This window comes from Phyllobates terribilis, unplaced genomic scaffold (assembly GCF_046119375.1).
Source record: "Phyllobates terribilis strain yellow unplaced genomic scaffold, ASM4611937v1 Scaffold_119__1_contigs__length_5224398, whole genome shotgun sequence".
NCBI lineage: Eukaryota > Metazoa > Chordata > Amphibia > Anura > Dendrobatidae > Phyllobates > Phyllobates terribilis.
Genome location: NW_027362879.1, coordinates 1,924,626 through 1,949,911, shown reverse-complemented (window position 1 = coordinate 1,949,911; position 25,286 = coordinate 1,924,626). Strand labels below are relative to the sequence as shown.

Here is a 25,286-nt window from a genome sequence, read left to right as displayed (position 1 = left end):
CCACTGTAAACCTTGAGTAATGCAGAAATTCTTTTGTAACCTTGGCCGGATCTGTGCCTTGCCACAATTCTGTCTCTGAGCTCCTTGGACAGTTCCTTTGAGCTCATGATTCTCATTTGGTCTGACATGCACTGTGATCTGTGAGGTCTTATATAGACAGGTGTGTGCCTTTCCAAATCAAGTCCTATCAGTTCAATTAAACACAGTTGGACTCCAATGAAGGAGTAGAACCATCTCAAGGAGGATCACAAGGAAATGGACAGCATGTGACTTAAATATGATTGTCTGTGCAAAGGGTCTGAATACTTATGACCATGTGATATTTCAGTTTTTCTTTGTTAATAAATTTAAAAAAAAATCTACATTTGTTTTTTTTCAGTCAAGAAGGGGTGCAAAGTGTACATTAATGAGAAAAAAAATGAACTTTTTAGAATTTACCAAATGGCTGCAATGAAACAAAGAGTGAAAAATTTAAAGGGGTCTGAATACTTTCCATACCCACTGTAAAGCGGTGCTGCACGTAGTGGCTTAGAGGAATGCGGTGTCCACCGCTAGTTCCTGGTGGTGCTGTGTGCGTTGTTAGGGGCAGGATGGTATCTAAAGGCGGGGGGCGGGAATAGTGAGGGCGGCTGACCAATCGCCGCCAATCCCACAGGGCTGTGTAGTGTGAACTCCGGAAGTGCACGTGTGACGTCACCGGAAGTGACTCGCTGCTCCCAGGAAGCTGTGCGTTCAACAGGCCAGTGTAAATGCGTTTCAGTGAGCCGGAAGTTTGAGGGAGAGAGAACGTGCGTTCCACCAGTATAGAGCATAAGACCCCATGGGCATGAGCCAGAGCCTTTGATGGAGTGGTGAAGGATCCAGGAGAGGGGACAGGAATGTGCCAGAGAGGAATAATCTTCAATAAAGGAGACAATATATGAGTAGGATATGGAGATCAAAACATGTATATTATTGACCTATTCAAATTGAAGACCACATTTCCAAGCGTAAAATACATTTCAACATAGGGTCACATAAGATCCCTGGGTGACAAGTTTCTTTATACCAATTGTCCAATGAGAACCAAACTCCAAATATAAAAAAACCTTATAGAAAGGGCAGTAGGTCATAGTCCCTATTAAGGCTTTTCGGTGAAAAGCACCGTGATGGGTACCAATGTGGCCCCCCCATATGCAAATTGCTTCATGTCCTCTTTCGAGAATCAGGTGGTCTACTCTAATCCACTTTTTCAAGAACATTCCATTCTCTGGGAACGTTTCATAGATGACATCTTTTGCATATGAGAGGGTCCCTTAGAATCCTTAGAGGTTTTTCTCCACACTTAACTCCGCATAGCCAGATTTGCGCTTCACCATGACATATGATTCAAGCAGTGTTAGTTTCCAAGGATCAAGGATACACAGGGCCACCTAACAACTGACCTCTATTCCAAGCCCACCGATCGCAATGGCCTATTACACTTTTCTAACAATCATCCAAGGTCGTTGAAGAAATCTATACCTACATCACAATTTCAGAGGGTCAAACAGATAGTGTCCAGTGACACTATCCGCAATCAGAGGTTACAAGAAATGACAACCAAATTCATTGAACGAGGCTATCCACCTAGCTTCTTGCATCCCCAGGCGTCGAATTCCAGAACTGATCGTCCAAACACTAAGGACAGAATCCCCTTCGTTCACACGTTCCACCCCTTCGCCTACATCTTACATAAAACCATTAGGAAACACTGGAACATCTTACAAACCAGCTATCCCACGATCCCTGCGTTCCAACAACCCCCTTCCTACCGTGTTTTAAGAGAGCAACCAATATTAGAGACTCTCTGGTATGTGCCGATTTGGGCACAGCGCACCAAGGTCCTAAACAACGGTTCTTCCAGAATCCCAAAATGGAGTCAAAGCACAAGTCCACAATTCTGTGCAAAAACCTAATGTTACCCATTCCCCAACACTTTATCACGGCAGGACATAGTATTTCTCAATTCAAATACCAGGTATTGGAACAAGTTTTGACACCACGTCGGAGGGGGCGACCAAGTGAGCCTTCTCAAACGTAGAGAAGCCTTCTGGATTCATGAATTACAGTCCTTAGAGCCGAAAGACCTTAATAGGGACTGTGACCTACTGGCTTTTTATATAAGGTTTTTTTATGTTTGGAGTTTGGTTCTCAATGAACAATTGGTATAGAGAAACTTGTCACCCAGGGATCTTATGTGACCCCATGTTGAAATGTATTTTACGTTTTTAAATGTGGTCTTCAATTTGAATAGGTCAATAATATACATGTTTTGATCTCCATATCCTACTCATATATTGTCTTCTTTATTGCAGATTATTCCTCTCTGGACACTCTTGTCCCCTCTCCTGGATCCTTCTCAACTCCAACAAAGGCTCTGGCTCATGCCCATTGGGGGCTCTATATTGGGGTAACGCACGTTCTCTCTCCCTGGCACTCAAACTTCCAGCTCACTGGAACGCATTTACACCGGCCTGTGGAACGCACAGCTTCCTGGGAGCAGCGTGTCACTTCCGGTGACGTCACACGTGCACTTCCGGAGTTCACACTACACAGCACTGCGGGATTGGCCGCGATTGGTCAGCCGCCCTCACTATTCCCGCCCCCCACCTTTAGAAACCATCCTACCCCTGAAAACGCGCACAGTACCAGGAACTAGCGGTGGACACCGCGTTCCTCTAAGCCACTACGTGCAGTACCACCTTATAACCAGGAACTAGGGGTCACAGGTATGCTACATCCAGCTCTATTCTGTCTATCTCTGCCTCCACAGTCCCTCTCAGCTGATAACTGTGAGTCTGCCACTCTCTGCTCTTTTCTGCAGACCCAAGCAACCAGTGTCACCATATCTCCACACTTTTGAATTCCTACCTTTGAATACCATCCAGCAGTCTAGTAGGTGTCAGCTCGCTTCAATTTTTATATATACTTGCTCTATACTATGATGTTGTATCCGTATTAATGGGGTTTGATGAAATATTATGCACTGTTTGACAGCATGTTTATTGTTCAGGTTAAACAAGAGAGATTATCATGTTATTGCGCAATGATCCATTTGTATATGCTTTTTTAATTTTATTATTATTCTTCTATTTATTGTTTTGTTCTTTGTGCTATTTCCAACAGTTACTGATGAAGGTCAGATCGACCTAAACGCTAACTTTTGTTTTTGGACTGCATTAAAAAAATTGAACCATTGAATGCCGAGGTTATTCTCCATTCCAGTGTCAGAAAATGCGACGAGAATTAGCTTTATGGAAGATGAGTCTATGAGAAACGTATTCGGCTGCGTGCTCACGTTGCGTATTACAGGCGTATATGCTGCGGAATTTCCGCAGCGTAACCGCTTGTAAAACGCATGTATATCCGCACCCCATGGTCCCCAATGGCATTCCGCAATGTCAATGCCCATGCTGCGGATTTTTCCGCAGCGTATATGCTGCGGTCAAAAATCCGCAGCATGTTCGTTAATTTTGCGGAAGCGCAGCGGAATCAATGTGCGGATGGTACACAAGTCTGGATGAGAGGAGACTCTCATCCAGACCTGGGTACCAAAGAACCTGTAAAAAAAAAGAAAAAATAAAGTTTATACTTATCTTCTGATGTCTTCCCGGTGTTTTCCCGCCGTTGCGCTGTTGTGTGAAGGACCTGCCACGTCATTGAGTCATGTGACCCATCACATGACTCAATGACGTCACCGCAGGTCCTGCACACAACAGCATGAGCCGCTCAAGACTCCGGACAGGACAGAGAATGCATCGGAAAGTGAGTATAAACTTTATTTTTTTATTTTTTACCATTCTGATTCTTTTTTTTTTAACTATTACTTGGTCACACTATATAAATTCATGCCGGTTGCATGGATTTATATAGTGTGAAGAAGTTGTCAAGCACTTTTCCAAGTGATGCTTAAATCACTTGGAGAAGTGCTTGATAACCCGCATGCAGAAATGCATGCAAAGACGCCTCACAAACGCTTCTACCTGGCGGGAAAACCGCATGTAAAATCCGCATGCGGTTTTCCCGCCAGGGAGAAGCGTAAAAAATATGCTTCAGTTCCGCAACGTGGGCACTTAGCCTTCAGCTGCCGACTCCGAGGAAGAAACTGCTTGTTGTCTGTGGCCTAAAATATAAAGGTTTTATTACTAGATGTAAAGTAAAAAACTAAATGATGTGAAATAATAAATCTCCTTATATGTTTCCTCTCATTATCTCCAATAGATGTATTATTACACAGGATTTTTATGATGTTCCATCAACTTATCTTCTTCTCATTCAGGTCTCTACAATATCGGATCCTCTCAGTGAAGATCTTCTATATATGAACATTTTCCTGATTTACTCATCAAAGATGGATATGGATAGAGACAAGATGGCAGAGAGGATATTACACCTCACCCTAGAGATCCTCTTCCGGCTTACTGGAGAGGTGAGAGATTCTGATGACGTCACATTACATCATTCTTATCTATGGGAATAACAGATGGACAGAACAGGAGAGGTGAGGACTCTGGAAATGTCTGTAGTGAGATTTATTAATGTGTCTCTCCATAACCAGAGATTAATCACGGGACCTCCACCTCACCCCCTGATACATGAGGACATCAATGACCAGAAGATCCTAGAACTCGCCTACAAGATGATTGAGCTGCTGACTGGAGAGGTGACACTGCTGGGAATGCTGGGACATTATACAGTAACGCTATGGAGGGATCGAGGGGATGATTGTATCATTGTATGTGTCAGGTTCCTATAAGGTGTCAGGATGTCGCTGTCTATTTTTCCATGGAGGAGTGGGAGTATTTAGAAGGACACAAAGATCTGTACAGGGACTTCATGATGGAGGTTCCCCAGCCCCTCACATCACCAGGTAATAGACAGGACTAAATACACATGGCCTATAATTGTCTATATGTAAAGAATGAATTCACACCCTGTATGTGTTTCCTCCAGATCTATCCAGTAAGAAGACAACACCAGAGAGATGTACCCGTCCTCTTCTTCCACAGGACTGTAAACAAGAAGATCCCAATGTTCCTCAGGATCATCAGGTAGATGAAGAGATGGTGTCATGAGATCTCCCCTATGATATGTAGACTGCTGTGAAGGTCTTGTATTCAGTCTTGTTTTATCCACCATTATTATTTGTGTAATGAGAACGGTGGAGATGGCAGGATTAGAGCTGATCATAGATGTGACTTCTCCATCTGTCTTTGACTTTTATAATATTTGTTTCAGGGTGAAGATCTGACCCATAGTAATATTACAGAGACATATGTGAGGGGTGATGAGCGGTGTAAAGAGGAGATTCCTACATATGACTACCCAGGTGAGTAGTAACCACTAAATGCACAGAAGTCACAGATTCTTCTCAGTCACCGGCTGTGGCTGCTTTATCTGCTTTATCAGTGGTGTAGTCCGGCTGTATCACAATTTTGTGAGCACCATTTTGCCTCTAGACCACAACATTCTCCTCCGTCTGAAAATGTTCAGATTACTTTGGGAAATTATGAAAGCCCTTTTCTATAGAATTTACAACCTGGAGGATCCACCTACCCCCTGAGATTAGATGATGCTGACCATTACTTGCCCAGATCTGTAAACCACAAAGCCAAATGACAGCTTAAGTAGAATGTGCTGACAAGTTAGAAAATCACTTGAAGAAAAATATTATGATGGTCCTGTAAGAGAAAGCGGAGGGTAATGATGCTGTTGGCTTCCTAGAACCCTGATATCTTAATGGATGAATCTACCTTCTCTCCCTTCTGTGCTGCTGAATGTTCTCATATGGTCCCTACAAGACCAGGTCCAGTCTTTCTGGCCAAACTTCACCTTTATGATCGACAACATTAAATGTGCAGAGAGGGACAAGTGTGAATTTCTGTACAATAACAACAGAGTTTCCCTTTATCCTGACTTTTCAATTTCTTTTAAAACCAACTAACTTCAAACAGGATTGTGATAAACTACATAAAACATTACACCTGTGCCATGATATATCTCTAAGCTGTGCGTGGCTGATGGCTGTAATATACATTTATTCACGCCTGCAGGAGATGTGTTGGCTCCAGCCCTGGTTTCATGGATTCACTCCACGTCATAAATTCCATTATGTTTTCATCCTAAGGAATTCCGATTACTGCACAATCTCTCCTGAAATGGGGGCGCTAATACTTTCTCTACTCTTCTGGTCAGGACTCATAGTAGCTCCAATGCTCCACCATAAATAAGTGCCACTCCAGTTTAGTGTTGGATTTCTCCCTTCATACATACGTTGTTGTTGGGGATGTTACATGTTTTTATATTCTTTCTTTTTTTACAGGTTCATTCTGTATGATAGTTTGATTGTGGTGGGATTGTCCTGCCTCACTTATGTGACTCTGTAACTCCCTGGTAGTCTTTCAAAAAGGTCTCCATTACCTCTTCCAAATGCCCGAGATCTAAATTTAAGACGCCTCATCTCTGCACTATTATAAAAAGTTCTCTTTGAATGTCTAATATTTCTTCTTGAAACTCATCTGACAGAAAATACTGTCCCTTACTATAGTTTAGATTGCCAAGAGCCCCCGAGCCCCATACTTTAATTACTCCCATTACCAGCACTGCCTGCAGAATGAATAAGGCGGCTCCTGGTGACAGAAGCAGATTCACAGGAGCAGATCCCAGAGGAGATGGGACCCACCATTTGCAGAAGCCTTAATATGACAAAATGTCAGAAAACCAGGGCAGTAGAATTCCCCATAAAGTGACTTCATTTTGGAAATTACAACTCTCAGTGAATTAATCTATAGGAGTAGTGACTATTTTGACTACACAGGCACTTTCCGAAAATTAGTCCTGGATGTTGGAGAGTAAAAATTACAGATTGGCCATTTTATTATCCAACACATAGTGCCCAGATTGTGCTCCAGGAGACACACACCTTAAATTAAGTGGGTTCTTCTCACTATAGTAATGCCAAATACATAGATGCTAAATGTGTTTTGGGCGCACTGCAAGGCTCAGAAGTGAGGGGGAGATTTGACTTCGGAAAAGCAGATATTGCTGGATTGGTTTATGGAAGCCATGCTGATTATCAAGAGCCTTTGAGCCACTAATAATGTGGAAACCTCTGTTTTTCCACTGACAGATGATGGACCTGAGTGAGGGCTTGTTTTTTGTGGGATGAGTAGAAGTTTTTATTTGTATCATTTTTCCCTACATAACATTGTTTGATGGCTTCTTATTCCATATTTTGGAGGCAGAATGAACAAACAGTTGGACACCACGCTCTACTGGTTAATCCTATGAGGTTTTCTATTAGACTGTGAACTGTCATTCTGTCAATAACTTCCCATTTCTACGGACATTTTAAGCACAATTAACACAAGAATCCCATAGAAAAATAAATAAAGATTGCATACCACTTCTAAATCAATCTAAACTAACACATCCCTGGGCTACATGCTAGTCCAGGAAAATGAAGAAATATATGCTCAAGTTTAAAAATCTATTTTATTAGACACAAATCTAAAAAATAGAGGAATATTTAAAATATTTTTAATCCTCTATTTTTTAGATTTGTGTCTCATAAAATAGATTTTTAAACTTGAGCATATATTTCTTCATTTCCCTGGATTAGCATGTAGCCCAGTGATCTGTTTGTTTAGACATTTTAAGTAGAAATGTTCAAAAATATAAATTTCAAGGATATTTTATTCAAAATTAATAATTGTTTTTTTTTTCTTGGCAGATGACTGTACCAGAAGATCAATGGGACAGGAGATTTTTAAATGTGATGATCTTGAGATCCCACAGGATACAATTGAAGTGAATACCATTACTTCTTCTATGAAACAGGTCCTGTCTTCTGATTCATTACCGACTACTAAGGAAAATCAAAATAAAATAAGCATTAAAAAACGAACTGCTCCTAAAGCAAAGAAATCATTTTCAAGTTCAGAAAATGGAAATAGTTTTACCCTCGAAAAGTCTATTCTTAAACATCAAAAAATACACACAGAGGACAATAGATTTTTTTGTTCCAAATGTGGAAAATATTTTAACCAGAAGTCAGTTTTTGTTGATCACCAGAGAACCCACACAGGGGAGAAGCCTTTTTCATGTTCAGAATGTGGGAAATGTTTTAGTCGTAAAAAGTTTCTTAATAGACACAAGAGAACTCACACAGGGGAGAAGCCTTTTTCTTGTTCAGAATGTGGGAAATGTTTTAACCGGAAAGACCATCTTGATAGCCACCAAAGAACCCACACAGGGGAGAAGCCCTTTTCCTGTTCAGAATGTGGAAAATGTTTTAACCAGAAATCAGGTTTGATTAAGCACCAGAGAACCCACACAGGTGAGAAGCCTTTTTCCTGTTCAGAATGTGGGAAATGTTTTAATTGTAAAATGATTCTTGATAGTCACAAGAGAACTCACACAGGGGAGAAGCCCTTTTCCTGTTCAGAATGTGGGAAATGTTTTAACCAGAAATCAGGTTTGATTAAGCACCAGAGAACCCACACAGGTGAGAAGCCTTTTTCCTGTTCAGAATGTGGGAAATGTTTTAATTGTAAAATGATTCTTGATAGTCACAAGAGAACTCACACAGGGGAGAAGCCCTTTTCCTGTTCAGAATGTGGGAAATGTTTTAACCAAAGATCAGTTTTGGTTACGCACCAGAGAACCCACACAGGGGAGAAGCCCTTTTCATGTTCAGAATGTGGGAAATGTTTTAACTATAAATCAGCTTTGGTTAAGCACCAGAGAACCCACACAGGGGAGAAGCCTTTTTCATGTTCAGATTGTGGGAAATGTTTTAACCAGACATCCCATTTGATTAGGCACCAGAGAACCCACACAGGGTAGAAGCCTTTTTTCGAATCTTTTTTTTTAATCCAATATATTTTTATTGAGATTTTCTTCCTTAGTTTTTTTTGACAAAACAAGAAACCAGTACACACAATAATAAAATAACATACCATAGGATGACATACATGCATCTCTCCTATATATCCTTTCAGCTTGTCCATTACCATCTGATAACTTGCAGTTACTATATCTTACAATTAACATTCCACATTCTTGAAATCTCTTATATAACCATAATATTGTAATAAACATTATAATCCTATACACATATAGGTGTGCTATATTACCCATACCACATGTTAAGGAATTCCAATGCACATTACAATGAAACATTAGACCTCGCCAATATCCCCCACTCCCCTATACGTCAAATTGTCTCTCCAACAATAACCCCCTTGATGGCATTCCAGGTGTATCCAACCATAAACCCCATATTTTCTCAAATGTATTCATTGAGTTTCGTTGTTTATATACCCCTTTTTCTAATCTGATAATGTTATTTATCCTATTTTTTAGTTCACTAATTTCTGGAGGTGAGGGGTTAATCCATTTGGATGCAATATGTTTCCTAGCTTGAAATAAAATATGTGAAATCCCTATTGAAATTGGGTCAAATTCCAAATCATCTTCTAATATACCTAATAGGCATTTTTTTAGTCTGGTTCAATATCTACTTTATATACCCTCTTTATAATAGACAAAAGTATTATTTTCTACCTAAAAGGGCGTCCATCTTGATTGTGCATTAAATGAATGCCGAAACTGTAGATATTTATACAATTGTTTATTTGTCACCCCAAATCCCCCCTTTAATTTATCAAAGGACTTAAGTTTCCCTTCAGACAATGTTTTATATCGTATATATGTTATATGTTTTATATCGTATATATTCCTTTATCCTCCCAACTCCGGAATCTCTCTAATTTACAGAACTCTGCATATTTATTATTAAACCATATAGGTGTAGATTCATTGCAGTCTCCTATTTCCATTATATCTTTACCCCTATCCCAGACCTTGTAGAGTAGAGCAAGTGTAGGGTATAGTGATTTCTTGTGTGCGAGGTCATTCAGTTCCACTATATGAATAGGAATATTCCACGATGTTCCTGAGGTAATTAACCCCTTAATACTATTTGGGTTTGCAGCACTTTGCTACTCACCCAAATGTTGCAATATAATATATTAGTGCATTAGGAATCGCCAATCCACCAGATTCCTTGTCACTTTTATTCACATTTTATCCTAGACGATTTCTTTTTCCATATAAGAGAATGAAACTTGCTATGAATTTTCTGAAAATGGGAATTATGGATCCAAATAGGGGCATTATGCAGAATGTATGAGAGTTGGGGCATCAATATAATTTTTAATAAGTTCCCTCTTCCTACAGCTGATAATGGTAATCTCCACCACGCATCGATTTTCTTTTTAAAATTTTCCAGAAGAAGATATAGAATCAGTACAATGTAATCCTGAGATCTTATCGTTATACTTATACTCGGTATTAGAATTTCTCAACAGTTTGTATTTGTGTATGTTCTAATATGCTGGAATTAGGGATATCCTCAAATGGTAGAATAACCGACTTATCCCAATTAATGGACAGTCCTGACCATTCACCAATCTCTCCAATAATGTTCAGAATAGGATCAATAGACTTCTGGACATCACCTACAGTAGAAATCAGAAGTTTACATCCACTATATAAAAAGACACATATGATGTTTTTCTCAATATCTGACATGAAATCAGAATAAACCTTTCCCGATTCAGGTTAATTATGATTACCATAATTTATAATATTTGCCAAATGCCAGAATGAGAGAGAGAATGTTTTAAGGAATTTTTATAACTTACTGCAAAGTCAAAAGTTTACATACATTTCATTAGGATTTGGTGCCATTGCTCTTAAACTGAAAGACTTGGGTCTAAAGTTTGGGATATCCTTCCACAAGCTTCTCACAATAGTTGGTTGGAATTTGGGCCCATTACTCCTGACAAAACTGCTGTAACTGATCTAGGTTTATAGGTCACCTTTGCTCGCACCTGCTTTTTCAGCTTTGCTCATAAATCTTCAATAGGATTGAGATCAGGGCTTTGTGACGGCCACTCCAAAACATTGACTTTGCTATCCTTAAGCCACTTTGTTATCATTTTGGCAGTATGCTTTCGGTCATTGTCCATTTGGAAGACCCATTTCCGCCCAAGCTTTAACTCCCTGACTGATGTCTTGAGATGTTGCTTCAGTATTGCCACATAATCTTCTTTTCTCATGCTACCATCTATTTTGTGAAGTGCACCAGTCCCTCCTGCAGCAAAACAACCCCACAACATGATGCTGACACCCCCGTGTTTCACAGTTGGGATAGTGTTCTTAGGCATCCAAGCTTCTTCCTTTTCCTTCCAAATGCAACAATGGTCATTATGCCCAAAAAGTTCAATTTTAGTTTCATCAGACCACAGGACATGTCTCCAAAAATTAAGGTCTGTATTCCAGTGTGCATTTGCAAATATTAATCTTCCTTTTTTATGTTTCTTTTGGAGTAAAGGCTTCTTCCTGGCAGAGTGGCCTTTCAGCCCATGTTGATGCAGTACTCGTTTCATGGTGGATATTGACACAATCTTACCAGCTTACGCCATCATCCGCTGCTGTTATACAGCTGTGAAACATGAAGGGATTGCCTAACAAACAGGAAATCCCTGCATATATCACAGCTGTGTTACAGCTGCGACACATGCAGATGCGGTTGCTTCAACTGAAATGCCGAGCACGCCGAAACTACTCTGCGAGTACCCGAGCGTGCTTGTTTAAAGGGTTAAACAAGCATGCTCGCTCATCACTAATGTCAGATATTGAGAAAAGTATGCATATGTGTCTTTTTATATAGTGTATGTAAACTTCTGGTTTCAACTGTATATATATATATATATATATATCAGTAAATCGTCAGCATAGAGTGAAAATCATTCATCTAAGTTACCATTTTTAAAGCCTACAATATCCGGACTAGCACACAACATACAGGCCAGAGGTTCAATGGCCATCGCGGGAAGGAGGGGAGACAAGGGGCATCTCTGCCGTGTGCCCCTCCCCAACGTGATTGAAGCAGATAAGAGACCGTTAGTTCTTATTTTAGTCTGAGGTCCTGAGTACAAAACCTGTATGTATGATAGGAATTTGGAACCCACCCCAAACCTTTTCAGAACCTTCTACAGGTATTTCCATTCTACGCCATCGAATGATTTAGCCGCATAGAGAGAGAAAGAATAGCTTTATGTCCTATTATTACATCTGATTTATGAATATGCAAAAAAAGCCTTCGTAAATTTATTGCTGTGGACCAGTTTGGCATAAAGCCTGATTGATTCTGATGAATAATCTCTGTAATAATGTGAAATAATCTATTTTCCAGGCCTTTGCAATAATTTTAGTGTCTACCGAAAAATGGGACGATATGACAGCGGGTCTTTCCCTGATTTCAAAAGGACCACTACAATTGCCTCATTCGTAGATTTTGGTGTGTGACCCGATTCTAATGCTTCATTAAAAGTATCTAATAGTTTAGGGATTAGGAGATCCTTATATTCTTACATAGCAGTCCATGAGAGCCGGTGCCTTTTCATTACCAAGGGACTGTAATGCGTCCTCAAGTTCAGACATTGTCAGTGGGTTTCCTAGGAGCTACTTTCCTCTTTAAACTTAGGTAATTTTATATCCTCAAGAAACAATCCAAGTTCGTCCTCATTTCCTCTAAATCTTGATTCATAAATACTAGAATAGTAAGTATGAAAGGCATTTAGCACATTGTTTCCTGATGTGGTGTCTCCATTTTCCGTGACATAAGATGGATCCTCCTTTGATTTATCTACGGTAGAGAGATGTCCCACACTTTCCCCCTGTTCAAAATATTTTTGCTTTGTAAAGAACTGCTTGTTTTCCGCCTTAGAGATAAGATGATCATGAAATAATCTCTGAGCTGCCTCTTACTCCCGGCCATTACCAGCTGACTGGTTTAGGGTGTATTGCACCTCAGCCTGTTGTACCCCATTTTGGAGATCTTGTGTGAATTCTTTAGTTTTAGCTTTGCATCTAATAATATCTCTTATAAGTGTTCCTCTAACATAGGCCTTCATGGCATCCCATAGTATTATTATTTTTTAAACATATTTTATTGGTATTTTTGTAAAGATAATTCAAAACACATCCAAACATAAACACAAGAAATAATCAATCCAGATGGGTCTTGCTGTTGATTCTTGAGCTTTCAGCCATACGTTGTGACATGGATCAATCCTTCCTTTCTAATTTGTTCTTATTCTCCTCCTCCTTCCTTTCCCTGATCTACATGCTATTGATTATTAATCTTTGTCTAATCATTTCACACCTTTATGCAAGTTGGTTTCTCATTATGTTCTAATATCTATTACTTTTCCCAATAGATTCTTATGTATCATACAATATTTGCAGAATCATCTGTTGGGTCTTGTAGGAGTTTTCCTGGGGACCCTCTCAATCTCTCAGTGTGACACCAAACAGAGTTAACAAACGACGTTACAATATGTGATTTCTTCTTGATTACAGTGTTTTCCAATAAAAGTTTTTCCATTTAACAAAGTATTTGCTCGTGAGTTTCTTATTTTTTTCTGCTTCTATTCTTTCTAAATATAATAGATTTTTTAATTGTGAGATGAAATCCTGTAAAGTCGGGGTTGAAGGTTCCAACCAGCAGCCTAGTAACATACGCTTTGCCAATAGAACCAAAACCTATAATAATGGGGCGATCTTATCCGGAGAACTTCCTTCTTTCATTTTATCTCTAGGCCAGTAGTGAAACAATTTCATCATAAGAGGGAGTTGAGTTTTAAAGTTCCACATTTCTTTAACCCCTTAATGACCTTGGGATTTTCCGTTTTTGTATTTTAATTTTTTGCTCCCCTTGTTCCCAGAGGTATAGCTTTTTTATTTTTTGGTCAATATGGCAATGTGAGGGCTTATTTTTTGTGGGACAAGTTGTACTTTTGAACAGCATCACTGGTTTTATCATATTGTGTACTGGGAAACGGGAAAAAAATTCCAAATGCGGTGATATTGCAAAAAAATGCAATTCTACAGTTGTTTTTTTTACCACGTTCACTGAATGCTAAAACTGAGCTTCCATTATTATTCTCCAGGTCATTACAAGTTCGTAGACACCAAACATGTACTGGTTCTTTTTTATTTAAGTGGTGAAAAAAAAAATGGCATTTTCCGAGACCCGTAGCGTCGCCATTTTTTGTGATCTGGGGCCAGGTGAGGGCTTATTTTTTGCGAGCTGAGCTGATGTTTTTATTGATACTATTTTCTGGTACATCCTATATTTTAATCGCCCATTATTGCATTTTATTGCAATGTTGCGACGACCAAAAAAACGTTATCTTGCATTTAGAATTCTTTTCTCGTTACGCCGTTTACCAATCGGATTATTTGCTTTTTTATGTTGATAGATCTGGAGATTCTGAATGCGGCAATACCAAATATGTGTATGTTTTTTTTTTATTATTATTTTATTTTGATTGGGGCGAAAGAGGGGTGATTTAAACTTTTATACTTGTTTTATTTTTTTTATATTTTTAGAAACATTTTTTTACACTTTCTGCATGCTTCAATAGTCTCCATGGGAGATTCGGAGCAGCAGTTGTCCAATTGCCTCTGCTGCATACAGGCGGTGAGCAGATCGCCTGTATGCAGCAGAAATGCTCACTTGTTATGAGCTCCGACCACTGGGCGGCGCTCATAGCAATAAGGACATGACAACCACAGGGGTCAGCTGCAAACCCCGGGTTGTCATGCCAACCCATCGGTGACCCAAGATCATGTGACCGGGTCACCGATGGGCGGGGCTAATGCCGTGCTTCCGGCGCGGTAATGTTAAATGCCACTGTCAGAGATTGACAGCGGCATTTAACTGGTTAACAGCCGCGGGTGGATCGCGATTCCCCCGTTGGCTGTTGCGGGCACATGTCAGCTGTATAAATCCGCTGACATGTGCCCGGTTCAGTGCTGGTTCAACGCCGGAGCCCTCACTGAACAGGGGGTGATGACCTGGGGCGTAATAATACGTTCCAGGTCATAAAGGGGTTAATTAAATCTAGAATAGCCCCCCTGAAGATGCGTATTCTTGGACACAACCAAAGCCCATGTAATTAATCCGTAGAATTCTATCAGGTTTAAGGGGCGTTTTGGGGAGATCAAAGGCGGATCTGACTTTATGAATGATCTTAAATTGGGTTTCCCTCCACATCTCATTAGTTATTGCTTTACAGTTTTTTCTCCAACTTTCTCTTATCTTAACTCCAATGTCTTGATCATTAAATTGCTTCTCCCAGTGTTTGAAAGATAATTCAGTATTTACTCCCAACATCACATCCCTCATTGCAGAAAAATAGATGATGACGTCCTCGTGGCCCTCACTAAGCAATCAAAGTCATTAGTAGTAATTTCTAGGGAGGTGTCTTTCAGGTGACTCATGATAGAGCGTCTAATTTGTTCCAATTGTAATGTCTGATTAGAGCTTAGATGAAATTTCTCAATCAATTCATCTTGATTTTTGATGTTGATTCCTTGTTTATTTCAAAAATTCTATCAGATTCTCTTTTAAAGAATTACCCACCAACATTAGCCAATATGGATTCAATCGTCACGGGCATTTCATTGTCCCCTCTATTCACCCTGTTCTCAGTTGCACACATATCAGAGAATGGTCTGAGATTCCCCCGGGTAAATATTTCACTTAATGAATTAACGGATTCAGAGATTCTGGTCCAATTGCCAAGTCAATCCTTGACAAGGAATGGTGTGACATTGAGTAGTATGAATATTGTCTAATTGAGGGATTTCTCTGTCTCCAAATATCCACATACCCAATTTCTGAAAATAATCTAGCCATCCCCGTAGAGGAGGCCGAGTCAGGTATGTTACCCATATGTAGTCTATCCCAATGCGGGTGGAAATAATTATTGAAATCTCCCACCAACAAAACTGGAGTCGTAGGAGAGTCCAAGGTAAAGTATAATAAGTTTTTTTAATAATTGTATCCTTATATGGAGGGGGTTTATATAAAGCTACCAAAATTATTTTAATTCTGTATATATAGCCCAATGTACCAATATACCGTCTTTCAGTATCCATGACAGTTTTAAGGCATTTAAATGGGATTGATTTATAAATCAAAACAGATACCGCTCTGGCATGAGAAGAAAATACCAAATGAAAAGCATAGCCTATCCACGACCTATGAATTTGTTTTGTTTCATGGGTCAAATGTGTTTCCAACAGACAATAGCTGGTTGGTATTGATGTAGCCAAGTATATACAGCACACCTCTTAGTTGGTTCTCCCATGCCCCGCACATTCCACGCTATAATATTTACAAGCTTAGCCATATGTGCGCAGGAAAACAGAATAACCAGTAGACCGTTTTGAGTTGTTCCTCCACCCTCCCTTCTTTTTTGCATGTACCCTTTTTTAACACATAACATAAATAACTTCTAACATTGCAATACAACCAATCAAACATTCCAGACATTTCTCCCCGGAGGAGAGATTGGAAGCTTTTATAAGTCCAAAACCTGACCTAAAAAGAAAAGCTCTTCTTCAAATCCTTTTTAGAGATTCCCGCTGTCCATATCAAATGGCATCAAGATTCAAAAGCCACCAAAGCAAAAGTGTTGATGTTTATGGAGGTCCGGATTTATCCACTTTAAATTTAGCTTCGCTGATGTCCAGCCATTGTGTAGTTTCCCGGGGAGATTCATGGATGAGCACCTTTCCTGAGACTACAATCCTCAGGTGTGCCGGATACATCACAGAATATTGGAGTAGTAAGTCTCGCAACTTTTTCTTTACAGGTGTAAATTGTGCTTTGCGTTTCTGCACTTCAGCAGAGATGTCAGGAAAGATGGCCACCTTGGTCTTGGATAAGTTAGGACAGTTACATGATTGTATCACTATAATGCAGTAAGTTCAATACAAAAGGCCTTGGAGGAGGTCTGAAAGGCACCCTATGAGCACACTCTATTGCCAAGTAAGGAGACAGAACCTCTCTTCCAAACACATCCCTGAACCAGATCTCCATAAATTCAACCGGATTTTTGCCTTCAGCTCTTTCTGCGACTCCTATAAGGAGTAGATTGTTTCTACAGGGTCTTTTCTCCAAGTCAACTGTTTTATTAAGTATGGTAATCAGATTTTGCTTGTATGTTTTCATATCCTTTTACATAGGAAACAATTGATCCTCAATATTACTAATTATGCCCTCTGTTTCTTTAATTCTTTCAAACGCCCTTTGAATGTCTCTCCTTATAGATGACATATCTTCCTTCATAAATCCCATATGGGTGGTAATGCTGGTCAGGGACTTGTTGGACATATTGACCACAGATGGCACATCCCTCATGGTGGGTTTCTGGTCTGTGGTATGCTCTAAGTTTACTGCCGGCACCAAGTAAATTCCTTACTTTATACCCAGGAAAGTTGGTGCTGAATTTTTTTGCTGCGTCATCTGCTCTTTATCAGGAGCACACGCTTCTCCCTGCTCCTCCTGTTCCTCCCCCGGGTGACCTTTAGGAGAATCCTCTATGGCCGCCTCTGTCACCCGGGCAAAGCGTCTGACGAGATGCAGCCTCCAACATCTTATCTCCCTGTTGGGCTGGCTGTCCTCCTTGCCAGTGTGGCTCTTTTGACGGGTCATTCTCCTCAGGGGACGCCGAAATCAACTCCTCACAGGTCCCGGAGTGTGTTAGATGGTAGGATCATTGGTATAAATCTGTTTTCTGTCGGTGCAGGCTGGGATTACAGGATTATGAGCGGGAGCTCAGTCCATGTGTCTGCTCACATCAAGCCTCAGGCCACGCCCCCTGCCTTGTTTTTTAATAAATTTTTTACTGTGTTCACTGAAGGGGTTAACTAGTGGGACCGTTTTATAGGTCGGGTCATTCTGGACGCGACCATACCAAATGTGTGTACTTTTTTATATTTATTTTTTCATAAAAAATATTTATCGGTACAATATAGTTGTATGTACAGTATATATATGCATGTATTTTTTATTACTATTATTTTGTAATTTTTTTAAAAAAGTTTTTACTATTTTTTTCTGTACTTTTTTTTTTACTTCGTCCAATTGTGATTTTCACTTTCACAGCTCTGATTGCAGTTATAAAGCATAGCAGCAATGTAAGAGCTTTGCTATGCTTTATAACTAACAGTCAGTGCTGCACTGACACCAGTTAGGTAGATCGTGCACTGCGCATGACCTAAATAACTTAGCTCTGGTCACCCGGATGTCATCATGACGACATCGAGTCACCATGGCAATGATCGGCCCCTGAGGTAACTAGTTTCTGATGACATATGGGACATCACCGCTTTCAGGAGAAATTGTGCAATAAGTTATGGGGTTCAGTTTCACCTATTAACCCTTGTGTACCTGACAAATTTGCAGCAAATACAAAAATTACATTTTTACCACTAAAATGTCATATTTCCACAACTCAATGTTATAAAATTCTGTAAGGCACCTATGGGTTCAAAATACTCACTACACCCCTAGATGGATTTCATAGGCAGTGAAGTTTCCAAAATGGTGTCACATGGGGAGGGGGGATGGTTCTGCCACCTCAGGGTGGCTTTTAGAAATCTGCATTCTAAAAGCCAAAGCCCAAAGCAGAAACACTGAACATGACGTCATGGAAGGCGTTACCTTGGTTTTGGCTTTTAGGTTTTGGCTTTTGCGCCACACTCGGTACCCTGGACCACTTAGAGCAGAAGTATAAGGCATATTACCTACGTGGTCCAAGGTACCGAGTGTGGAGCATACTCGGTACCTTGGATCACTTAGAGCAGAAGTATAAGGCATATTACCTATCTTGTCTGCTTGTCTACAAGTTTTGACCTGGCCTTCATGTTGAACACTTCCTCTAACATCTAACCAGCATCTTCTGGGCACTTCTCTCCACAGCCGGTCACTAAGCCCCTTTCTTATATATAACGCTGTCTGCCACTGATCTGGTGTTGTGTCCATTGTTTCCCCTTCCCTCTCTTTGGAATACTCCGTACCTTACATTACACTTCCTTCATTAGTCATTGACTCTATTTAAATCTTTACAAGAGGGATTCATTCCCTGGTGCCATCAGTTGGCTCGCCGCCTGTGTGAGATCACTTTATATCTACAATCATCTTATGCTATACAATTAAGCTCCCCTATATGTTATTATTTTTAGGCTACCCCAGGATCATTGACATGCTGCACTAGGTCTATTGCTTTATACGCTTGGCCTCATTCTACTTGTACATACCGTGTTTCCCCGAAAGTAAGACCCCCCCGAAAGTAAGGCAGGGTGGGGGGTTTCGGGGGGGTCCGCCAATGTAGGGCACCCCCCGATTGTAAGGCAGGGTAGCGGGGGGGGGGCCGGGGAATGTAAGGCTGATTCGTCACAGGCTCCCTAGCCGGCTCGCAGCTGATTGGCCGATCAGCCTGTTCGTCACAGGCTCCCTAGCCGGCTCGCAGCTGATTGGCCGATCAGCCTGTTCGTCACAGGCTCCCTAGCCGGCTCGCAGCTGATTGGCCGATCAGCCTGTTCGTCACAGGCTCCCTAGCCGGCTCGCAGCTGATTGGCCGATCAGCCTGTTCGTCACAGGCTCCCTAGCCGGCTCGCAGCTGATTGGCCGATCAGCCTGTTCGTCACAGGCTCCCTAGCCGGCTCGCAGCTGATTGGCCGATCAGCCTGTTCGTCACAGGCTCCCTAGTCCCTGCTGGCCATCAGCTCGAGTGTGATTGGCCAGTCAGCCGGCTCGCAGCTGATTGGCCGAATCAGCTGCGACGTCACCGCCTGCAGGCTCGCTCCGATTGGTCCAGCTTCCCTGGCATCCGAATCGTCAGCCCGGCACCGCAGAGGAGATCGAAACAGAAGGAAAGTAACGGTAAGTTCCGAAACTCTCTGTGTGTGTGTGTGTATACGATATGTGTACGGTATGTGTATGGGTGCCGTATGGGGCTGTGTGTGTGTGTGTGTATACGATATGTGTACGGTATGTGTATGGGTGCCGTATGGGGCTGTGTGTGTGTGCGTATACGATATGTGTACGGTATGTGTATGGGTGCCGTATGGGGCTGTGTGTGTGTGTGTATACGATATGTGTACGGTATGTGTATGGGTGCCATATGGGGCTGTGTGTGTGTGTGGTGGCAGAGTGGGGGGCAGAACCACTGTATGGGGAGGCTGCATACTGTTCAGCCTGTTTTTTTTCCCAATGTAAGGCCTCCCCCGAAAGTAAGGCAGGGTGGGACTTTTGGGGGTAAAATTAATGTAAGACAGGGCCTTACTTTCGGGGAAACACGGTACTTGCTCCTTTGTGGTTCAGGATACTTGTGTGTGTAAATATATATATATAGTGTGGGCACCCGCTTCTGCAGTGCCACCATGTAACCAATTGCTTGTGAAATAAAGGTTTTTGACTGACCTCATGATTGGTGTTTCTGCTTTGGGTTTCTGATTATTCCCAAATGGTCTGCCATTTATATCCTAGCATAGATATGTCACCATCTGTTTGGTACTAGACAATTGTCTGATACGTAGATACTTTCCTTTGGTTTGATATATATTATTTGCTCCGTTTTTTTGTTTTTGTTGTTTTAAAAGCCAAGTAGCGCTCCGTCCCATCCAATCCCTGCTGTGTGCTCAAACACTAGTGTGCAACCACATATGGGGTACTGCCACATTTGGGAGAAATTTCTTAACAAATTGTGGGGACCAGTTTCTCCCATTACCCCTTGTGTAAATTATAAATTTGGTGCTAAAACAGTATTTTAGTGGAAAAAAATATATTTTTTGTTCTCACACCTAAATGTTATGAAGTTTTGTGAATCACTTGTAGGTTAGAAATGCTCAGCACACCCCTAGATGAATTCATTGGGAGGTTTCTTCTGTTTTTCTATGCCAGGGGCTCTCCAAATGCGACATGGCATTCATCTATTCCAGACAAATAGTTCTCTTTCCTTTCCTAGCCCTGCCATATGCCCAAACAGTAGTTTTTGACCACATATGGGGTATCATCGCGTTCAGTAGAAATTGCATTACAAATTATGGTGTCCGTTTTCTCCTGTTATCCATTGTGAAAATTACAAATTTGGAACTAAAACAACATTGAAAAAATTAAAATGAAAATTTTCAATATGTCAACCTAATGTTATCTGTGTGGTACCTGTGGGTTCAAAATGCTCACTATACCCCTGTAAAAAAATCTTTGAGGTGTGTAGTTTCCAAAATGGGGTCACTTGTGGGGGGTTTCTGCTGTTTGGGCACCTCAGGGTCCCTGCAAATGCGACACAGTGCCCACAATTTATTTTACCCAAATTTGTGTTCCAAAATTCAAATAGTGCTCCTTCCCTTCCGAACCCGGCCATTTGTCCAAACAGAGGTTTTTGCCCACATAAACTGTGTAACAAATCAAATTTGGTGTCCATTTTGTCGTGCTATCCCTTGTAAAGTAAAAAATTGGGGCTAAAGTAACATTTCAGAGGCAAGATTTAAATTAATATTTTTTTAATTCCACTTTGCATTAATTCCTGTGTAGCACCTGAAGGGTTAAAAAATTTCTTGACAGCGATTTTGAACTATTTGAGGGATGTGGTTCTTAAAATGGCATCACTTTTGGGGAGTTTACGGTATATAGGCCCCTTAAAGTTCTTTGAAATCTGAATAGGTCCTTTAAAAAAAAGGTTTTGAAAATTTCTTGCAAAAATGAGAAATTGCTGCTAAAGTTTTAACCTTTCTAACATTCTACCAAAATAAAGTGACATTTGAAAAATGATGTAGATGTAAAGTAGACATGTGGGAAATGTTATTTATTAATTATTTTGTACAGCAGAACTAACTGGTTTAAGGATATAAAAATTGAAAGTTTGGAAATTTTCCCCAAACTTCCGATATTTTCACAAATAAGCGCAAAAATATATGGACCCAAATTTACCATTAACATAAAGTAAAATGTGTCATGGAAAACCGTCTCAGAATCACTGGGATCCGTTGAAGCGTTCCAGAGTTATCATATGAAGTGACACTGGTCAGATTTCAAAAATTTCACCTGGTTAGGAAGGTGAAAATGGGCTCTGTCACTAAGGGGATAAATGTTTTTAGATTTATGTGAATATTCACAAGTTTTCTGTATGGTGCGAAATATATTCTACTACTACCTTGTTTAACAGTAAGATTAATATCAAGAAAATTATTATTTTTTTTTTAATGAGAAAAATTAGTGAACCTTCAATTGAAAGGATTGTTATTAATGTAGTGACCAAAGTTCTCTATTTCCTCTTGTGTACCCTACCAGAATATCAAAATGTCGTCAATAAAACAGACGTACCATATGATACTTGATTGAAAATTACAGTCTCCATATAAAAATTGTTCATCTCATTTGTACATGGCTATATTAGCCTGGGAAGGTGAAAATTTGTCTCCGTTGCCAACTGCTTGTCTCTGTAAAAAATCCCTAATGTTCATGAATAGATGACTGGGATCATTGTCATCCCAGTCATCTATATATTCTATTTTTGGGTATATATTTTTTGTGTTTTTAATTTTAGGTACCAGCTGACGATTAATCTCCAATTAGCCCATGACATGGGTCACATTCTAAGAGTGCATAGACATATCATATATAGGGAGCTAGAAGTATCATGTTCAGACCATGAATAAGGCTTATTGCCAAAACGCAAAGGTCCGTCCCGATACCTATTTTATCTTGCTGACCAGCCAGGTACTGCTTCTGGATGTTTTTAATGGTGAAATACAAGTAAAGCTTTATATGCTTACCTGGAATGATGTGTCACTGCTGGATTCCTCCTCTCTTGTACATATGTATCTTCAATATGTTTTGGTAAACAGCTAAAATGACAAAACTTGTGTCACTGTCCAAATATTTAGCGGACCCAACTATCTAAAAGTGCTATTGACATGAAATTCTCAGCAGATGACAATAACAACCAATGCAATCCAAACAGGCAAAGAAATCAAACCATAGATGTCCGTAAATTAAGTTATGAGAAATGACACAGGGAAAGAGTATTGAACTCGCTGTCTGCAATTTTTTTAAATTCTTCGTACAAAATCCTTTGTTGGTGATGACAGCTTCAAGACGCCTTCTGTATGGAGAAACTAGTCGCATGCATTGCTCAGGTGTGATTTTGGCCCATTCTTCCACACAAGCACTATTCACATCCTGAAGGTCCCGTGTGCTATTTCTATGAACTCTGAGTTATAGTTACTTCCATAAATTTTCTATTGGATTAAGGTCAAGTGATTGGCTGGGTCATTCTAGCAGCTTTATTTTTTATCTGAAACCAATTGAGAGTTTCCTTGGCTGTGTGTTTGGAATCATTGAATTGCTGAAATGTAAACCCTTAGGCTATGTTCACACACGTTGTGTTTTTTTTTCTGCTGCAAATCTGCTGCTATTATTTCTCTGGCAGGAAAACAGCTGCGTAAAAAACGCAGGTTTTGGTGCGTTTTTTGTTGCATTTTTCCTGCGTTTTTTTGACCACCCATAACTTCCTATGGGTGAAAAAACAATGCAAAAATGCAGCAAAAAACATAGGTTCATTTTCTGCTGCAAAACACTGAAAGAAGTGACATGCTCTATTTTCCAAAAACACAACCAAGTCACAAAATACGCAGTAAAAAAAAAAACATGCGTGAACAGAGAATTCTGGTTTCTCATAGAATTTGCTGGTATTGCAAAATGCAGCTTAAAATTTGCATAAAAATCTGCAGCAAAATACGCTGCAAAACCCAACATGTGTGAACATATCCTTATTTTAGATTCAACATCCTGGTAGATGGCAGCAGACTTTTATCAAGAATGTCTCAGTACATTTGTCCATTCATCCTTCTGTGACGACACAGCTTTTTTTCTTAATTATGCCAGACATACTTTCTGATGGCCAAGAGCAATATACCTATATTTTTATGTTGACTTTTTTTAACCTGTGTTCTTCTTTGGTTGCTCAACACAGACTATTGTTTAACAGGTAACAGGTAAAAATCCTCCTTTATTTCATCTGTTAAAAATCCATAGCAGGGGGGTTGATGGTACACATTGTCCTTTAATGCGTACCACCGACCCCCCTACTATGGATTTTTAACTGATGAAATAAAGGAGGCTTTTTTAGACTGGTGAGTGCTCTCGTTTTTCTCCGTATTGTTGCTTGTTGTACTCACTTTTTGTATTTGGAGTAGCACCCGGTCTCCACAGGATGAGGTGCCTCAGTTTACCTTAAACGGCAACTGATTATAGACTCTATAACAGTACTTGGTGCTGGCTTTCACTTCTTCTTCCCAATTTACAGACTATTGTTTGTATAAATCTGAATGCTGACCATTTGAGGTGATATTGGTGATTGATGAATGTCTGTTATCTACATCTTTTATGAGCTTTTACAATGTATCGTCTGCCAAACAGGGACTCTTAACCAGTGCTGTGGAGTCAGTAAGTCAAACCTCTGACTCCGACACCTCAATTTCCATGACTCCTACTCCCTCATACATGGCTCATGTTTAAGTGATAAATTTACTGTACAGATTCATCTCATCTAAAAGTCTAGACCCTTAGATCAGGAATAGGACAGACATTTATAGGACATTTCATAACTTTCCCAAATTCTTATGAAAAAATATTCCCCACTGCATTGAACTGCTGTACCCAATTTATTATATATTTTAGGAGTTGGAGTCGGTCCATTTTATACCGACTCCGACTCCACCAAAATGGACACCGACTCCGACTCTACAGCCCTGCTCTGAACAATGAATGTTTGCTAAGATATGTTAAATACCATTGTAGGGTGTTTTACAGCCAACATTGGGGGGGATGAGCTGTGGATATTCGAGCATTGTAAATTAATATCATGATCTCTGACCCTTGACCTGTGAATGATGGCTTGAAAGGACAAATGTGAACTACAAAAAGGGGTCTCTGCATCTGTTTAGGGGAGACATTACAGGATGAGAGCCTAAGGGACCACAGCCCTGGCTGGAAAGATACAGAACTGTTCCATTGATCATTGCTGAACTCTGAGATGATGTGAAGAATCCAAGATGGGACAATCAGGTCACCTGGCCACATATCTCATGACTCTAATCCCGGCAGGCCAGCGGAAGGGTGAGACTGTGTAATTTTGCTCCATCTGGTGTATTTGCTGGTACTGTCTTATGTTATTAATTGCTGGTGGTTCAATAAATTATTGCCACACTGTTTACCATCACCCTGTGTTGTCTGAGTAGTGTTCTGCCCACAGAAGACTCCGTGTCTTCACACCTTCCTTCAATTATATGAAGTTTACCGTTTGACAGCCCCACATCATGGTGTTCCCACT

At 40.3% G+C, this 25,286-nt stretch overlaps 1 protein-coding gene across 1 annotated transcript; it reads left to right on the top strand.

Annotated features, from left to right (window-relative positions):
• Positions 1-3,153: 3,153 nt before the first annotated feature.
• LOC141201561 (uncharacterized) lies at positions 3,154-9,450 on the top strand. Its single transcript, XM_073663556.1, has 6 exons — positions 3,154-3,159; positions 4,580-4,684; positions 4,768-4,891; positions 4,975-5,072; positions 5,260-5,350; positions 7,754-9,450. The coding sequence occupies exons 1-6, from the start codon at positions 3,154-3,156 to the stop codon at positions 8,866-8,868; spliced, it is 1,539 nt and encodes a 512-aa protein (XP_073519657.1). The 3' UTR covers positions 8,869-9,450.
• The last annotated feature ends 15,836 nt before the right edge of the window (positions 9,451-25,286 follow it).

Excerpts from the sequence above, each read along its gene's own strand:
- LOC141201561 (XM_073663556.1), top strand. Across the intron at positions 4,892-4,974 it reads CCAGCCCCTCACATCACCAG|ATCTATCCAGTAAGAAGACA; the intron begins GTAATAGACAGG and ends TGTTTCCTCCAG. Across the intron at positions 5,351-7,753 it reads TCCTACATATGACTACCCAG|ATGACTGTACCAGAAGATCA; the intron begins GTGAGTAGTAAC and ends TTTTCTTGGCAG.